At 41.3% G+C, this 19,468-nt stretch overlaps 1 protein-coding gene across 1 annotated transcript; it reads right to left on the bottom strand.

Annotated features, from left to right (window-relative positions):
• Positions 1-466: 466 nt before the first annotated feature.
• Positions 467-17,035, bottom strand: BEST3 (bestrophin 3). Its single transcript, XM_035544343.1, has 9 exons — positions 16,884-17,035; positions 15,046-15,140; positions 14,267-14,500; positions 9,017-9,171; positions 8,238-8,315; positions 7,689-7,841; positions 4,773-4,853; positions 3,574-3,725; positions 467-1,373 (listed from the first exon to the last, which is right to left on the bottom strand). Exons 1-9 carry the CDS (start codon positions 17,033-17,035, stop codon positions 467-469), a joined length of 2,007 nt encoding a protein of 668 aa, XP_035400236.1.
• Positions 17,036-19,468: the final 2,433 nt, after the last annotated feature.

Consider the following 19,468-nt stretch of genomic DNA (forward strand, 5'->3'; position numbering starts at 1 on the left):
CACATCTCCCTTTCCAGCTGATTAACTAGAAACCAAAACTGTTGGTGATCTTGCGAGGATGTTACAGGCTTAAATCCGAGAGAATGGCCATCAGATTAGATGGCAGTGTTCAGGGTGGATCCAAAGTGTACAAAGCCACCTCTGGTCTTCTTTACCTTAGTGTTTCCTCTAGGTGAGCCTATACATCTCACTGCTGTGTGTGCTGCCTGGTTTGCATCCACTTCTGAGGCTCTCAGTTCTCTCCATAAGTGTTTTCCCCACAGGGTCACAGATTTGAAGCAAGTGACCAAATGGCTTAAAGCATGTCACCACAGTGCCTCCTGTTTAGGTGCCCAAATCCTCTACTGGATCTTGCTCAGGACTTGTCTGAGCAGCATGCCTGCCTTTCTGGACTTTGCAACAAATCTGTGTGAGAACCATTTTCAAGAAAAGAGAGGAAGTTCAGCCAGACCCAGAAGAAGCACTGTCAAAGTTTTCTTTCACTTTTCTCATTAGAAAATTCTACTATGGCTGTTTCTTTTGTATCCAGGTTACCTAGTAAGTGGTGCATTTCAAATGTTTCTGGAGCAGCAGCAGAAGTAACGTTTTTTCCATCACTTAAGGTCCTTTGTTGTGAAGTTGTCCCAGGATCTGTTACGGGAGGTGCAGAGTCAGCATTTGACATTGTACTGGGACTGTGGAAGCTTGGTAAACTCCATCGCTGGAGGTTTCCCTCATGATCTGTTACGAAACCGGCTATGTTACTACTATGGGGTTCGTGTTTGGGCTCCCTTATCATGCTAGGAAGTGACTGACGCATGTCAGAGTCTGGGAGGTATGTAGTCACTTCTGGGGGGAAGAAAGGAAGGTCCAGAAGAGTCACGTCTGCCTCAGTTAGGCTCCTTTGGAGCTTCTCTTCTGGCATACCTGTGGTGCTCTCTGTTTGCAGAGCGGGTTTGCCCAGCACATCAGGTGCTTTCTCCTTGACTTCAGAGATGATGACCTCGGGAACTGGCTTGCTTGTCTCAGATGAGGTGTCACTGTCATTGAACTGTGTCTCATTCCTTGAGGTTTCAGTTATCGGTCCTAGATCTCTGCTACTGTGAAGTCTGCTACTTCTTTCAACTCCTTCATGTTTCTTCTTGAAGCTTGAGGTAGAATGTCTCCCCCTTGTGTGCATTTCTTGCAGCCTTCTGATGTGCCCCTTTTCATCTGCTGGGAAAAACACCGAATTCTCACTCGTCTGCCGATTGTAGCGCCGGTGAGCAGGGGATGAAGGACTCTCATGGACACTGAGAAATCTCTTGACTCTTCTCAGCACTGAGTGTTGTCTTCGGTGTTTCTCCTCTTCCCAGGGCCACTCTTCCCCATAGAGGAATTCGGTATCAGCCAGCCTGCCAAATAAACCAGGTGGTAGGTGTTACTTACCCGGAGGAAGCGCTGCAGTCTACATGCACTGCAACACTTCTGCATATATCCTTATATCTGCATATAGTCTTGGCAGGAAGAAAGCAATGAGGGAGGGGTTAGGAGCCAAATCCCTCATGCGTCCCTCAGGAAGGGCATGGAAGGGAAATTTGGTGTCAGGAGCCAGGGCAGCCCAGTGAGGCTGCTCCACTCAATACCTGGCGGCAGCCCTCTGCAGCAGCTCCACATGGCTGGCTTGCGCTTAGGATGAGAGTAAGAGGGGAAAGAAACCCTGCACAGTGCTGTAGATCAGGAGAGGCCTTCAGGCAAATGAGAACAACTTCAGGTTAATGAGAATGACTTCTGGTTAATGAGTACAATTATTGTTTCATCTGCCAGGCCATTCACTGCACAGTAGAGACCCAGTGCATCCCACAAGACAAGTCAAATTAGCCTGGTTATCTGTCCTAAGGGCAAGGATTGCAAAAGGACTCGGGCCAAACCTGAGGCAAGGAGCTCGGGGAGGGAACACTAACCCAGAAAGACAGAGGAAGTTTCATTCTGCATTTGTGAAGATGTTAGTTTAGGGGACTGGAGAAGAACTTGGATTTGGCCTCAAGATTTATATATATATTTGCTTTGGAGTTGGATGACCCATCAGACCTTGTTTTTGGAGTCTGCAAAAACTAACTAGCTCTTCTTTAGAGAGTTGAATGCAGAAATATTTCAGAGGGGAAAACAGTTAATAAGAGAAGCTGTTTGCATTTCATTGGGACTAACATGAAACTATTCATCTACTACCCCTCATCTTTGTGGAGTGCTTCTTATTAAAAAAATTGTTCTCAGACTTAATAATGTTTCTTCTTATATTCTTTTTTTTTCTTGTGGTAATTACAGTAAAATAAATTATATTCTATGGGTTTTTCTTCTTCTCTTTTGGCTATCTAATAGTTTTTCCAGAATGAAAGAACTTCTGAAAAGGCTGTGTGTGATAAAAGGAACTGATATAAAACTTTGTTCTTTGTATTACAAGGCAAGCAAAAACGGAAAAATAAGAGGAATAAAAATGAGAAAACATCAATTTCCTTTCCAAGACCAAATGAAGCAAAACAAACTGAAGCAAAACAAATCCACTTTTTTGTTTTGTTTTGTTTTGATGAAAGCTGGAAATTTTTGAAAAAGTTGAAAACTTTTTGAGATATACTTTAAAGCTACAAAAAAAGACTGAAGTTTTAAAAAAGATTTTCAGATAAAAATGTCTACTTGTCCTGTATTTGCTTAGGCAGGATGGTATTTACACCTAATGCCTTGTTTTATATTAGAGCATGTCACAAGTGTTTAAACTTAACACCTTCTAAGCTGACCGGCCTATCACTGCTGTCTAATATAGATCCTGACTACACCCGGCAATCCTATAGACTCCCAACACTTCTTTATAACAAGGGTTATTGTGTTGGTCTTGGCAAATGACTCCTCTTCTTTATCCCTTCACAAAATCTGACCATTCCAGCTTACTTGCCTAGATTATTAGTCAATGAAAAGCCATACAACATTTAAGAGGACTTCTTGTTTATCTTCACAAAAAGTTGGACTAATTTCATCCAACAAGGTAAAAGGCATCATCTGCTAATTGGACAGGCAAAGGAACAGCTATTTGTGGGTGTATGAATAAGCTGTAGTAAATAAAAAAAAATATTAATATAGTTTGTCACTGTCTTCAGGTGCCATCCAGTACTCACAGTCTATCAGCAAGCCCCCCCCAAATGTAATCTGTTCAATAATTAGACAATGTGTGCTATGGCCGCACAATTGTATGAGCACATGGCTTGCTGAGGACATCATCCTGTCAACACCAGCCTGTCCACCCCCTCCCAGTAACTTAATTTCCCATCTCAGTCTTCCTCATTCACAATATCATCACATCCTTAAGTCCCATGCCTCTTTATCACATTCCTACAAAGGAAATGGTCTTAATCAGGTGTTACAAACTGGAACTCCCAAGGCAGCTGCTCCAAATGAGCGTTAGCAAGGAGGACCAGCCTTTGGGGACTGGTGAAGGTCCCCAAAGAGTACAAGCCACTGGTGCCAAGCTGCAGCACTGCTCTGAGTGTCCATCAGTCAACAGAGGTGCTGGGCTGCCCCGGGGGTAACCTTTCTTATAGCATTAAGGACTTTAGTGCCACTCACCCCATTTCAATAGTCGATCCAAGGAATGATGGAATGCAGTAATCAGCAGCTGCTTTTGTGTAGGGCGGCCGGGCAGAAGAGTCATTCCAGTAAATATCTTTCTCCATCCTCGGTAAGTTCATGTGCATCTCATCCACCGCCAGAAGCGAGACCTTAGATTTTTTTTTGTATAAATTATGTCACATTCAATATATTACAGCATACAAAATAATCTGCTTTGAACTCTCTGACTCAATATTTCTTTCGAAACCCTTTAAAGTAAGCCATGTATGGTGCCCTGGGCGGTGTGAAGAGACTCAGTGTTATTAAAATACATCCCAAATACCCTCCTACACCCACAAAATCCTAAATTTTATTGTAAATTGAGTCTTCTGTGCTGTGAAGATATTTCTTTGGGATTGAGGTCCTTTCCTCACAAACAATGTGGTTAAATGGACTTGTAGTCCTCTACGTGCTATGGGCAGTCTGTGCAGGGCATAAATTGTGCTCCTTAAAATGTTCCACAAGTTGAGGAGCTTTTTGATAGGCCTTGTCCACATTTTAACACCTGCAGAATCAAGAGTGTGACCGTCCTGATTTAGGGCCTTGCAATATATTTCAGGGCTCTCTTTCACCCTTGCACAAGAAGCCTGAGGTACTGTTAAGCCAGAGACCATCTCTGGCAGGTGTGAAGGCCTTTCCCACTTCTGTGCACACTTGAATTGCTTGGTTTGCTTCATACTCAGGTTTGCTTTTCCTCCCCTTGCTGCCCCTAAAAAGTCTCTGAAGTCCCCAGCACTGAGGTTATATATACATATAGTTTTGTTTTCTTTTTTAAGGAAGATTAATATGTATTGTTGTAATCATTAGACATTCAGATCAGCAGAACATGTTTTTGTCTAGATGGGAATAGATGGCTTTTGTATTTTGCAGGATTAAACGACATTATTTGTTTTTCCTGGCATGAAGTGAGCTTAAAGTTGGAGGTAGTCTATTTGTGTGTTTAGTCAGGCAGCAAGCAATGCCAAATACCAAAATTAGGGTGCATTAGATTATGAAAATAAAACCTGGGGATTATAGCTATAGGTACACCTTCAGGGAAAGAGTTTGTTTGGATGACGCTTGTTGCCCTTAATTTGTACCTCGATGTAAGAAATGGGATTAAATGTGATGATGATCTATAATACGCTAAAGCTGGAAGTAGAAATAACAACAGCAACCTGTAAGTTTCGATCGATGCACCAATTAGTTTCAAAATCATCATCATCTTCTCCAAATGGATTAATAAGTTGTTCTGCGACCTGAAAGGGAAACGAGACAGCGTGAATAGAGGTTGGCATGCAATGTCAGGACTGCTGCTTCAGAGAAAATTTGATCTGATTTTTCTCTCCCTCTCTGCCTGTCACTTGCAATCATAACACAGGCTCCAGTGTGATGTTTTTGCCAGTCGAGTGAAGGAACAGCTTGCTTTCCCCATCGATGCAGCCCCTGGTGTCTCGTTCGTGCTGTCAGTCATGATTGTCAGCACTGGCCTACAGGAACTGAGAAATGTCCAGGCCACTGTGATTGTCACATAAGATATTCCTTACCTTCCCTCACTGCTGTCTTGGGCTGATTTAAATTAATGATTTAGCTGCTGAAGGCTCTGTTATTGCATTATGGTCTTCGATACTCCACCGGCCCATTCAGTTAATGTTTCCCAGCAATGCAGCTGAAGCCTTCTGGAAGGCATACAGTTGTCTTTTGAGCCCAGGCCTGGATGCCAGCCCCTAGCTGCTCCCTATTTCCCTAAGGTCATGCTAACTGCATCTCTCTGAGCGATTTTGAGGAAAAGCAGCCCGCAAAAATCCTCAAGTCTAGTGAAAGCCGTGTGTCCTGCTAGCCAAAGCCAAGATCCTGGAGATGGCCAGGGCCACGCAGGGAGCAGTGGTGAGGTCCCAGCTTCAACATGGTGTTGAGCAAAGAGACTGCAGGGTTAAACGGCCTCCCTTGTGAAACTTGCTAAGGGCTGCTGCGATCTAAATAACTTATAATAGCAAGGCAGTCACTCTGCGGTTATTTATTCACATGTGCCTCATGATTAAAGACCTCTCAGCTGCAACATTAGCTAATCGCTTGCTGACTCTCCTAGGCCAGCAGTGGAAGGTGAGGAATGAACTGCTGAGAAGACCAACGCTATGAAAACCCCACTGAAGGCAGGAGGAATGAAAAGCAGACAGGGGACACCTCTGCTCGCACCCATTGCTGTGCCCCGGGGCACCGGATTTCAGATACAGCGATGTAGCTGCTGGAATCGGAGTGTGCCAGAGCACAAATGGTGCTGTGGCTCTCCAGGGAAGACACTTGGTGTTAACTCAGGAATCACTGCCCCAAAATCCACTGCAAAACCTATCACATGAGCTAAAAAACCACAGTGAGCATGGTCAGGACAGAGGGAACAGCAGCAATGGCCTTTTCCTGGCCACTGGCCTTTGTTGTCTGGAAAGGAATGTAATGCTAGACAGCTAAGGCCTGTATTTGGATGGCCTGTCTATTACAGTAATGAAAATGGGGATTTAGCAATGTCTCACGTGGTGGGAAACTTTGTCCCTGTATTGCAGGTATAACAGATCAGGCCTGAGGCCAAGGAATGAGCTCAGTTTCGCCATCATTTCTGAGGAACTGCCAAGTTACTGAAGTCAATAGTGCTGAGCCCTTTACACAATCTGGCAGCCGAAGCCCAATGCACTCAGCAGGAAACGGGCTTTAACCTTCAGAACAGAAATACCCTGACTCTGTGGCACTGCAAGTCTGAGGGAGCATTGCTGATTTTACATTTGCTTTTTAAAAGCTGCTTCTCCTCCCTTTCATTGTCTTACGCAGAAAATTTCTCAGTTATAATGACATCCCACACCTGCTGTTGCCTGGAGTTGGCTGGGAGCCTCAAGCCTAACTGGAAAACATGTTACTGACAGCCTTGGGTGTTGATGGAGGGGAAGGCATTGGGCAGGGGAGTCAGGAAGAACAGCATCCAGTTTTGTAACTCACTATTAAGCCCCTGAAAGGCAGTGCCTAGAGATAAAGCCTCTCATCTGCAACTTCAAAGAAAGTCTGTGATGAATACACTTTAAAAAGATAGGAATTTAAGGTCTATAGGCATCTACCCTGCTATTAAATGTTTGCAATCCTTGCAAAACCCTTGCAATACACCAGCTTGGTATGCTGCCTTCTTTTGCCGTGCCATTGTGAGGTGGCTGTGGGATGAGCGCTCTGAAAATGGGGACTTTAATGGGAAGAGGGCTCTAAATGGCCAATTTTGTGCCATTTATTTCCTAACAAATGTGAGCTCAAAGTTTCCAGCTATGATTATTAATCCCAAAAGGAAACCTAATGTACAAATTTGCTTTTTATTCAAAACTTTTTTCAGTTAGTCTACCTTGATACTGCAGGGGAGAGAATCAGTGTGAGGTGTGTGCCTTAATTACTCATCTATCGGATCGATGACGGTATGTTAACTGACCAGGCATCAGTGGGATGATGGGTAGCATCCAAGTCCTTCCATAACTCTTTTTTTTAATGAATGTTTTTATGCAGTGGGATTGTAGCCAATATTAGCTGCCATGTTTGAAACTCATCTGAAACTGGAGACCTTTAATTGCCTGCATCTGATTAGTTAACAGTAGACACTAAAGGCAGGCTTTGATCCTAAGAAGCAAGTATGATTTCGTCCCTTTCAGCTCATGCCAGGTCTGCAACAACAGTATTTCCCGCACAGCTGAGGGGGAGAAAAAACTTTTTTTTTTTTTTTTTTTTTTAATATTTCTTCTGTTATTTTAAAGTCCAAGTCCTGGGACTGGATTTTGTTGGAGTAATGCTTCCTTGGGGAGCTGTCACTGCACTATTAATAAAATGGGCTCTTTCAGGATCCTGACAATTTCTTACAGTAAAATCCATTGAGTAGAATTAAAAATGTATCAGATGATTTTTTCTTTATGACCACAGGGCACTCTGGGCTGAATCCTGCTTTGGTATAACTCCATTAATCCTTGGTGATTTTATAGTGTGCCGTGAATCTGACACCTTGACTTCAGCTCTGACACCTTCACCAGCTCACCCAGGGAGGGTTCCCCCATCACCTTCCCAGAAAACTAGTTTACCTTGAGCCATCCTGCGTAGAAGAAGAACTGTAACAGTGTGAAGACTGGAATGTAAAGATCTAAGTCATGTCCCTGATACCCTTGGTCAGTATCCAAAAATTGTCGCCCTATCAGGCAGGCAAAGAAAAAAGTATAGACTGCAAGAGTAACAACCTGCAAAGAACAAAATTTAATTGGAAACATATAATAATACAGTCTTATGCATAAGGCATCACATATCCAAAGGCCTCTGACTGCCTTTCGTAACACTATTTACAGATCTGTAGAAAAATGTTACAAATAAAGAGGCCACATGAGTAATTATGGCTAGGAAGTAGACCCAGGAAACGAGCATTTTGGTGCTTCCCCGCTCTCCAAATTATGCAAGGACTTCAAAACATCTCCACATTAAACATGACTTAAATATTTAGCCAGGCATCCATAAGCCAGTGGGATTCAGGGAGTGCCCAACAGCTTGGAGCTGCCAGTCAAGTCTATGGACATTTGGCACAAATCTCCCCTTTTATGGAAACCGTGTTTCAAATTTTGTGAAAGACAACATCTCACTACCTGTGTATAGACCAGTGGAATTCCAACCCAGTCATAGCCAAACAAAAGGCTACACCAAGACCGGTACTTATTCATCTCCTGAATGGGAAGGAAAAAAAAATAGAAACAAACCCCAATGAACTTAAACGACATCAATTCTGAATGACAAACATTTTGTTGCAGTTCATTTTTATACATGCAAAAGGACCGGGAGAAAAGGTAGTATAAATTGATTAAATGATTATATCCAGCAGCCCATTGCCGTGTTTGAATATTCACTTAATTTATGGAGTTTAAATGCTTTAGTATGATATCTATTTCTTCCACAAATTATATTTTGTTTTTATCATATCTACAATTTAGTTATATATGAAAGAGAACGTGTTCCATCATATAAAGGATGTTTGACCACATAATAAAATATTCAGGAAGATTATTTTTCCTGAAATTGATATTAAAATTATCAAAATGCCAAATAATTCTTAGATTTATTTTATTTATTTATTTTTTTCTGCAGCAATGAACCAAGTATAAATTTACGGTGAAGCTAGAAGAAATCTTTACTCATCAAATTATTGTTTCAGGTAATACCTCCTCAGTCATATAAATACAATCCCAGTGCACTGCTGCTGTGTGTGCCTGAGTGTACAGTGGTGCACAGAGAAAAGTGGTATAGACTTTGAGTAAGATCATTTAGATGACTCTGGAGAGTTGTGTGCACTAAATCGAGTTGTGTAAGTGAAAAGCTACCGCATAGCAATTTAATACTAGTTTTCTCTAGATTTACTTTTTCTACTTACATTCATTAGCGTCTGCAGATCCACACTGTCTCGAATTCTACCCTCCTTCCGTGCCTTGGATGCCAGATTTCCAAACCAGACAAAGGGAACCCAGTATTTTAGGTGGGGAGACTTAAGGTCATCAAATATTTTTCTTTCATATCTTGTCATAAAACCTGTTTACAAACAACAGCAACAACAACAAAAAAAGAGTTGATTTATTCTGTGCAGACAGTGCAATTTATGTTATAGATTTTGAATATGATTATGTTCATATGATATTTCCATAGAACTATGCAAAACACTAATTATAATAGCCTCCTTTTTTTTTTTTTAATTTTTCCAGGATTACTCTTGCTTAAAACAACTTCTTTCTGCACTAAGTATCTGAAAAGCAATCTGTCTTGATCAATATATGCAGTGATTTGCTATAGCTCAGTTTTCCTATGCAACTGCTGAAATACTGTAGATACAGATAATACTAAGTATTGTACTGATCACCCTCCAGTTTCATATTCTACTTTTAGAAAAATAAGGAACTGGATAACATCAGCCAATAAACTATCACTTTTCAACAACGATGGCTTTTAGCAAGATGTCATTATATGTTGCAAGGCAGCCCGGCAACCTTCTGATCCTGATAATTTTTTGGTAAATCTGCAATGAAGTGAGCAAGCCAGGGAGGACGCAGGCATGTGCATGAAACATAGCACAGCAGAGAGCGCACCTTCTGCCAGTGAAATGCTTCTCTGCCAGCTTGTGTTTCATCTTTGGGGTTATGCAGGTGAGTGAGGAGAAGGAAGAGGAGCCATGCAGAGAAATCCTGCTGCTCACGGTGCACTGGGCCATGCCGTCTGCTCCGGGGCTGCATGCTGAGGCGTGCTGCACTCTGCCTGGCTGCCTGCCTGGCCCTGGCGCTGGGAAGGCATTATGTTTCCTGCAGAGATAGCCTGGCCTTGTGAAGTCCTGCTTCCCTCCATGGCGAGAAGCTCCAAGGGCAGCCAGGGCTGTGTCTGACAAAATCTGCGCTGCCTGGGACTGGCATGGGGGCAGCCGGCTTTTTGGAGCAACACCTCAACCTCCTTGGGCTTTGTGGTTAGGATAGTTCAGCTCTGCTCTGCTGTCCTCCTTCCACCCGTGCCTTTGAGAAAAACAACCTCAGAAATTTGGCTGAATCCTAGATTTTCTAGTATTAGAGCAATCTTTAGGTTTGAGGACCTTAGTTTTTGCTCAGGTGGGTATAAGGCTTCTTTTATTGTGTTGATATTAGAATTGAAACAGGACAAAGATAGTAACAAAGCAGCTCCAAAATAAATGGCTCATCCATTAACTACAAGTTTAACAATAGATGGAGTGCTGTAAATTCAGTTTTGGGGAACTGAGAATGGAAGTGATTTTTTCCTAGTCCTTTAGCTAGTAAGTCTAGTCCTTTTTCTAGTCCTTTAGCTAGTAAGAGTTGATCTGCTCTTACTAACATTGGTGATGATACATGAAGCTGTGAAAAAGAAATATATACAAACTTCCACAGCTGTTTTTTTTTTTTTTTTAAATGTGAATAAGGTAAGAGCACATTTGTTAAACAAGGCGACCTTCATAAACACTCTGTTGTTGACACTGCTGTACAGTTGCAATAGTACAACACAGAAGGTATGAACACTGCAAGTACTTAGAAGGAGCACAAGGACAGGACACACTGCTGTTGGGCTAGAAGAAAAGCAGTTCAGCAGAAAGATACGGTATTCCTGCAGAATCCTGGAACTTAAGAAGAGAGAAATATACAACTTTTAAAAGGTCCCTGTGTGGTGTGCATCCAGCTGTCATAATCAGTTGCACAGAAATAATCGGGTAACTGATTATTGACCTGCTAGCCACAAATCCTCCTGACTCCTGAAAATCAGTCTTTAAGGCTGCCTTCGATTTTTGGCTGGCCAGATTTCTTATTATAGGACAGGAAAAGGTGTTTCTCTCATCCTGAAACAGAAGGAATATAAAAACAAATGACAGTCTGGAGTATGCAATTCCCTGGAGAGGTTCTGGGAAGTCATTATCGAGAAGGGCACAGCCTGAGGGGTTCATGAAGAAAAGCGAAGCTCCAAGAATCAGTGCAGCTCTCTGCTTAAACCAGGTACCTTTTTGTTCAGAAAAAAATAAACATCACTGCTCTTTTCAAAGTAATATTCAAGTTGCCATTATTTTTAAAGTTAAGGCATTCATGTTTATATTAATTAAATATTGTCTTTGATGGACATTAATAATACCTAGAATACTTATCACAGAAAATATTAAATATTTCCTGTTGGTAAATGTTACAGCAACACGAGCAATATGCAGTACAGAATTGCTTGTTGTAATTGCAGGGGTAAGAAAACACCTTATATTCCATGAATTACAGGAGAGGATATTTATTAAACTTAAATGGCTTCTAAATATGTTCACCTTATTTTTATTTAAGAATATTTAAAGAATTAACTGACAAACTCTCTGAACAAGAACATTGGCACTGGAAGACTGGAGCAGTTCCAGAAAATTGAAAATATTTGGCAAATACTCTGCCAAGATCTTGAAAAGGGTGATCTAAGGAACGATAGGGCACTGAATCCTTGCAAAAATATGAAAAGCTTGACACGGGAGATGTCAATAAAGAATGAAAAGGCAATAATGTGAACAGTGTTAGCCGAAGTAATCTTACGGAAAAAGTATTAATGAGAACACAAGTCTGTCTGGAAAAAGTCAGTAGTGCTCTCCCTGAAATGATTCATGGGGTATTCAGGACTCCTGTCAAAATGGGATGGATTGAGGCAAGACTGGTTCAGGGTACCCATGTCAAATGATGTAATGGCTAGGGGTTACAAGAAGGAGCTGATCGGTGGGCATCTCCCACGGAGTGTGCTAACAACAATCAAATATATGTAAGTTTCATTTTATGTTTCTCTATTCTCATCTGAGAAAGGATTAGTTAGTGGTGGGCGCACTTCAGTCAGCAGTAGGTAGCCATGTCACTGGGTTCAAACCTCATGTTTCTCTTCAGCACCTCCTGTTGTTTGGTTTGGGTGGCTCTCTGCCAAGCAGTTGACTCATGTTTTTCAAGATTCATGTTCTTGAATCCACCTTTCCTCTCACACCTTGCAACAAACAGGATTTGAAATTTAAGGACTGACAGGCATTTGATGATTATGGTGTACATGCTGCAGTACTCAGCATCATGATGTCATGAATCTATGTGAAATGACTGCCTACAGTTCCATACAGAATGGTAAAAATGAAATGAAAAGCTTAGAAAATAGTTATGAGGAAGATCCAGAACTGAAAACCATACCTTGCAGGAAGAGTCTAAAGAAGATGAAGCTCATATTTTTTTTTTTCAAGCCTCTATGCACTCTTCTAATAGGTAGTTATTGAGAGAAAATGGTGTTTTCACCTAACTAAAAAAAAACAACAAAAAAACAAACAACCAAAACTATTTAAAAATCCAGTGAATAGAAAATGACTCTATGCAAGTTCAGACTCCAAATGAAATTCCACTTTTCAACAGTGAGTTCACTGTTGTGAATGCCAGCTCTGCGGTGTATTCTCCATTGTAATCAGCTGAATTTTAAATCAGGGCTGCTTAGATTCCTAGAAGGTATTACAGTTCAGTCAGAAATTGCAACTTGATAAAGGAGGTTGTGAGTAAGCTTTTATGCCGTGTGTTGTGGATGAGTCAGACTAGATTATCATTGTCCTGCTCTCAGATTTAAAATCTATGAATTTAAGCAGTTCATTTGCTGAAAAGGGAAACGTGTAGCAGTAGTTACACTATGGCAGTTTTCAGTTTGAGAGCAAAATGCAAAATCGGCACAAGTTGTTTCAGTGATGACTGCTCTGTAAGTATCAGATTCTGCCACTCACGTTCATATTAAATGTTGCCCTCCCATGCAGCCTGTTATATAATGCCGTAGGGAATTAGGGAGGGGATAATTGCAGAGTGCTGTCTTAATCACTGGATGCTAGTAGTAGCAAAATATACCCTCAAGTGCTCAATACCGCATCAACCAAAATTCTGTGGCACAATGTGTATAAGGACCTACACAATCTGTACTGAAATCCACGGAGCTGCCTGCCAATACTTAGTTATGTAGTGTATAGTAGAATGTTTTCCACTGTGCAGAAAAAAAAAAAAATCTTGTTTTCCAGTCTACAATTTTTGTACAATGCTGCGACATTTTGTCTCTTTCGGAACAGATTGTCTTTAGCAATAGGGAGGCAGAGCTGGATTAGCCTGCTGGAAATGTGGTAATTTTCCAGTACATGCTAGAAGCAGATCGCTTGGAGAGAGCGACAGAAGCTTCCTTGACCTCTCACAGGCTCAGGTAAACAATATTTTTGAAAAGCACATGAAAGAGAACTACAAAATTCAACTGAATTTTGGAAAAAAGGGTGACAACGCAAATGATTTTTTTGGAAAGATCAGTGCATTTTGCATGGATTTTTTTTCAACATCCAAAGCTTCTTACACATATTTGAATGTGTATATGTATATACACACTGCATATTTTAACTTACTACAACTTTGTTTACTAATCCATGCCAAAGGAATAATTTTAAGAAATGTAAAATGTTCAGTAGCAACATATCTCCTATTTGGAAGAAATCACCAAATCTTTATGCTGAGAGAATAGAGACGTGTTTAATACTTATCTATCCTTGAAAAACTAAGTTTAAGGTGGGGTTGTAAATTCAAAGAAAAAAGCCCTGGTGTTTGTGATATTCAGAGTGTATCCCAACCAATCTGTGACCTATTCAATCTACTCAGAAATAATTGAGATGAAATTGAGTATTTGTGATGTGTCTGTGGAAACCAGCCCCTGATGCACTAGACCCTAGACATTGAGACATTGTTGGATAACAGGTCAGCACTCCTACTGTGTTACACGACATCACAACGACTTCAGTTTTCATGCCTTGGAAAACTTTATACCTGCTCCACGTGCTTGTTTGTTGGGGGCAGACCTATTGCCCCCACAATGCCTGCAAAAAGATCCATGTAAGAGTCTCCAACTCATTCTGCTTTCTGTAGTGCCACTAGATGAAGTCTTGAAGAACACTAAAAATGGCCATTTAAAGGCACTTCAATTAAGCCAGTGACAAAAAGGTGGCATCTTTGACAAGGGTTAGTGTGACAGAAACATGGGGCCAAAGAGGAAAGAGAACATGAAGGTGGCTCCTTCCTTCCCTGTGCCCCTACCCGTGAGGGAAAGGAAAAGAAATTCTGGGAGAAGGACGCAGCAGTACCTGCACCCACCACATGGTCCATGGTGGGAAACCTTTTGTAGACGGCTGTGCTCACGGAGCGAAAGATCAGCAGAGAAGTTAAATTCACGTAGCGCATTAGAGTCCTCCTGAGCAAGCGGCCGTATTCGTCTCTTCCCTGGACACAGCTGGAGATCAAGAACATCAGTCGGTCTGGCCATGGCAAATTCACAAACTGGTTCCACCACCGGTTCACCACCAACGTGACATAGAAACCTGTGGGTTGGAAGAAAAAAAAGGTCCAATGCCTATCAGGGCTTCTGTTTAGCTTACCTTGATTTACATTATAGGGTATTATTCATATCACTAAGCTGCTACATTTCCCAGAATAAATGCAGTAAGTCATGTCAAAATCGGTATGAAATCAATACTTAATAGACACTGCAAGTTAATGACCTATTACATCTGAGTATCTCATACAATGTTAACACAAACTTCCAAATTTCCTTTTCTGTAGTAGACTTTGAGTGAATTTAGTGCTTTGAAAGGTCAGGAACAATGTACCAGGGTTAGTGGGCACTATATATATCTTTATATATATTAAAATGCTCTTTTGTTGGAATATTAAGAACTTGAGCATAAATGTTGATGTGACAAAAGCAACCTGACTTTAAGGAAACCTGCTGGAAGCTGATGACTATTGTGAGCTTCTAATCTCCCACATGCCCCTCAGCTCTGCAATGCTTCCTTGCACATACACGTACAAGATACTTGGACAGAGACAGTGTTGGAGAATAATTTCATGTGTAACCAGTACTTACCAAGCACAAAAGTTACTGGGATTTGTTCAGCATATTTGTCACAGTAAATTGATAATTTTTCAAAGAACCGTTTTTGGCTTCCTGTAAGAAAAAATCTGCAGCAAAAATAAAATGTATATGTCCTTTTGTAATACTCTGGCACTAAAAAGTGCAAATACATACAAATGATCACATAGTTGTATTTGGGAGCAAGCTTGGCTAACGTCTTCAAGAAGATTCTTAAAGCGCTTCTTAAAGATTCTAAAAGAACACTTGTACCGTGTAATAAAGAAGCTAGAGAAGACTATTTATTCTCATGTATTTGCTGTTTTCTCATGACTAATTCGACTGGCACTGCTAATTAGAGTCAATACACCTTTAGAATTAGCATGCTATCTCATCCAGACCAATGATGATAATAAGAGGTAAGTGAGCAAGCAGAACTTGCTCTCATTTTCCAGAGGGCTACTTAACCAAAATGCTTAGGTCTGTCTGAAGTGCAAAAAGTTACCAATTTCTACTCACTGTTATTTGAAAATGCCACATTGCAGCAGTTTTTGCTCTTACTCCTACAAAATTTTGCTTACCCACAAAATGAAAAACACAACTTTATCCATCTTGTAGTGGGGAAAATATTCATCAAATGATAGAAAATTAGTGGAGCACAGCAACTTATTCCCATGGAGAAATATATCTAATGAAATACAACAGGCTTAAATACAAACAATTATTTTATTTGGATATATAGGTATTACAGTTATTCTTTGATTTCATATAAAAGGAACACGTGACAAATATTTGGTGGATTTTGCTTACAATCATGTAGTAAAAACTGTGGTATATATGAAGTGCTTTCCAGGTCATATTTATTACAGTCTTTAATTGCCTAACTTTTCAGTGAAGCTAGATTAATTTAAATGAATGTCAGCCTTCAGTTTTTCTTACATATTAATACTGTAATTTTCTTTCTGAAGGTACAGGTATAGACCACTGAACATTGTGCGAAGCTGGTCATTAATCACAAACCAACTGAAGCTATTTTTCTTTGTTACACATAAAAAGAAAACACCGGGGCCTAATTACAGATCAAGGCAAGATCTGAATCATGGTTTTGATATTCATGTGTAGTGCACTTCATCAATTAAAAGGCTCACTACATTAATTGATGCATTGCTTCTATTTAATTCACACCTTGGTGCAAACAGTAGCTCTCCTTCTGGCCTGGCCCTCCCAGGTGCTGTGTTGCACCCAGCTAATAACCACAGCTATTTTCCAGCTAGTCTTGCTTGTCCCTTTGTAAGCTTAGGTCCTTAAAAATAAAGTTAGTCATGCTCTCCTACCTTTAAGGATAACTTCACCTTTCCTGAGAAAAGACTATATAACCTGCCCCTCAGTTTATTCACTTCAGTGTCGTCAGTGAAATTACCTCTGAGCAACTGAAGGCCCAATTCTGCAAGCAAGAAATGCCTATACTCATCATTCAAAGCAGAGAGGCACACTCAATGCCAGAACGATAAAGACTAGATATCATGGGCTACTTATGGGTGTTTATTTAGCCTAACTAACTAATTTAGGCTAACTTATTTAGCCTAACTTCAGCAGAAGGGTTGCTCAACATTGGCAGGAGGCTGAGAGTAGAATCAGTTGAGTATGATAGACCATATTTTATTTACACTCTACATGCTTCCCCTGGATCTATAAAGTAAATGTGGAAATTAAAGGAGATTAGAAAAGGTTCAAGGAAAGGACAACAATTATGTGGCACCCCCCCGCCCCAACCAGTCACTCATCAGCCTAATGCTACCAAGTGTGAAACTTCAGTATAACGTTTAATGAGATGTGAATTGGAAAGTGTGTACCTGTATAATACACTTATCGCTGTGTAAAGAGTAGCAAAAACAATAAATTCTCTGTACAGCAATTTGTAGATGCTGCCTTTCCACTTTAGGAGTAATCTGTGAAATCCAAAGAAAGTGGCATTTGCTACTTTGCTGGAATAAGTGACTGTCATCGTCTTGGCAGGCTGTGCCTAGAAACAGTAGAAGAGAAGCAGGAAACCAATAACATTTTAGACAGTATATCCTAACCTGAACGCACCCATGTATAGATATATACAGATATACACGCACAAATACACATATAATAGTATACATAAACACATGCTGCATGTTTCTATATGTGAAAAGAGAGAAAAATGTGAAGATCTTGTGGTTACAAGCCCTGCTGACCTGCAGGTTGAGGGATGCAATGCTGCACTTGAGGTTGGCCCCAGCCACCACCCAAAAGCAGCAGCCAGCGCCAGATGTGGCTGCCCGCCTGGGTGGCAGCGGCCGTGTCAGCAGCGACACATTACACCTCTGAAGCCTCTTCTTACTCCCAGTTTGCCCCAGTCTGGTGCAAGCAAAGAAAAGGAAGCAAATTTGCTTGAAATTTTTCCAAAGTCTGTCAGAGCTTTAGCAACAGAAGCAAAGCTGAATTCACCAATGTACCTTCCTCCCCAGCCAGTACTTTTAGCTGGCTTTGGTAATTACACTCATCGAGAAGCAAATGAGATCTGGAGACGGCCTCTTTCATTAACAGTTACGACAGCAGCTGAGATCGGCTGGGGAACCCTGTTATTTTTCTCCTTGGCAGCTAGACACACTCATCACTACGCTGGTGCTTCAGCACTGCATGGCCATGCAAAAAAAAGCCACAGGGTTGCTCAGGTAGACAGCATGAAACACCACGTAATTAAAGCAGTGCTAAAAGCATACTGGCAAATATTTCACACTGTTTTTCTTGCTTGCTTGCTTGGTGCAGGGATGCTACAGCAACTTTTATGTGCTTGCAGAGAATTTAACTCCAAATACAGATGAAAGCACTTTTGTACAGCATTCAGGAAAAGGAACAAACAAGACAAGCACAAAGCCTCAGGGTAGTTATTGTGTAAGACACTAGCCTAAATATTGTTCTTGTACGCATTTTCTTGGTGCCAGTGTAGGTCATTTACTCTCAGAAAGAAATATGAACCCACAGTTAATAGATGGCTTGATAGTGTTTTATGTAACTTGGCTACATCTCCTATGCAGAGCATAAAAACAAGCCATTAAAATTCAGCTGTAAAAGTGCCACTTTTTCTTTTAGTCACCATGGGAATCAGCAGGGAAAAGACACCATAAGCCTCCTATTACTGACAGACTGTCTCTTCCCATGTGCCGAATGTCTGCTTGAGGTTTGCCAGCTTGAGCTCTGAGACTGTTGTTTTGGTATTGTATTTTTTTTTTTGAGATGCATGGTTTTTATTCCTTAGCATCCAAATCCAAATGATAGTTTTTCTGCATCTGAGACTGGACACATCCCTTTAAATGTTGTTGTTGTTGTCATTGAACTTCCAAAAGTTAAATTCAGGAGCCAAACTGGCTGGCTGGTGTGCGGCAGTGCAGCCCTGCCTGCTGGAAGGCCTGTAGGCCTGTGGTCAGGATGCAACATCAAGAAAATGGAGGCAGAGATTTCCATTCCCAGCAGAAATAGGGCTTTAAAGGCAAGGAGAGGTCAGTGGCCAGGCCATAGGGTAGGAATGGGGTAGAAAGATGTGGTCAGAGGCACACTGAGTCTCCTGGGATGGCTGTAGGAGGCTTTAACCTTGCCCATTAATGCCAGGTAGCGTGTGTTCAAACAATACAGTGAAGAAGTGTCCACCAGGATCACCTGTCATCAGCACCCTGTTAGCTGCAGGGCTGTGTTTCTTCCCCCAGCTCCCTCCTCAGTTTCTGAGATCTGTGTTCAGTGTGTTCCCCCTGGCTTTCCTCTACAACATTGGTGCCTGCATGGTGCCAGAAATTGACACTAGCTCAGCAGGACAAAATGGGTTCAACTCCTCTAAGGACCTGCAGCAAATCCTGCCTGGAAATGCTAGTGGGTGGATTTTGGCTACAACTGCAGAGCTGTAGTGATAATAGGATTCCGGATTATGAATATTTCCCGACATTAAGCTGGGAGAGGGGAGTTTTCTCCATGAAGTGCAATTTGCCTGCTTAAGTTGAAGAGCTACATTTCACTTAATCAGATTTCTGCCATCTCTCTTAGCACTTTGCTTGAAGTCCTTGGCTGTGAGTAGAAAACCTTCACGTGAACGTGGGAGGCACTGGGCACCAGTGGCTTTTTCTTTCTGCCTCAGAAATGGGGCAAATAAAAGTGAGACTCTCACAGCAATTTCAGGCTGTGGTGCCTTGATTTTCTTTCCTTGCCTTGCCTGAGATGCTCTGTATTTTAGTTTCCTGCTAAGCAAATGCATTATTGAATGCTGATCACTGGGTTCATACAGAGGTTTCAGGGTGAAATGTAATGTCCCAAAATACACATTAGGTCAGGTTAGGTGACCTAAGATCACTTTAGTCTATAGGAACTATGACAGACAGCAACGTGTCCGTCTGGTTAGATCTTACAACATAGCAAGTATAGA

This window comes from Cygnus atratus, chromosome 1 (assembly GCF_013377495.2).
Source record: "Cygnus atratus isolate AKBS03 ecotype Queensland, Australia chromosome 1, CAtr_DNAZoo_HiC_assembly, whole genome shotgun sequence".
NCBI lineage: Eukaryota > Metazoa > Chordata > Aves > Anseriformes > Anatidae > Cygnus > Cygnus atratus.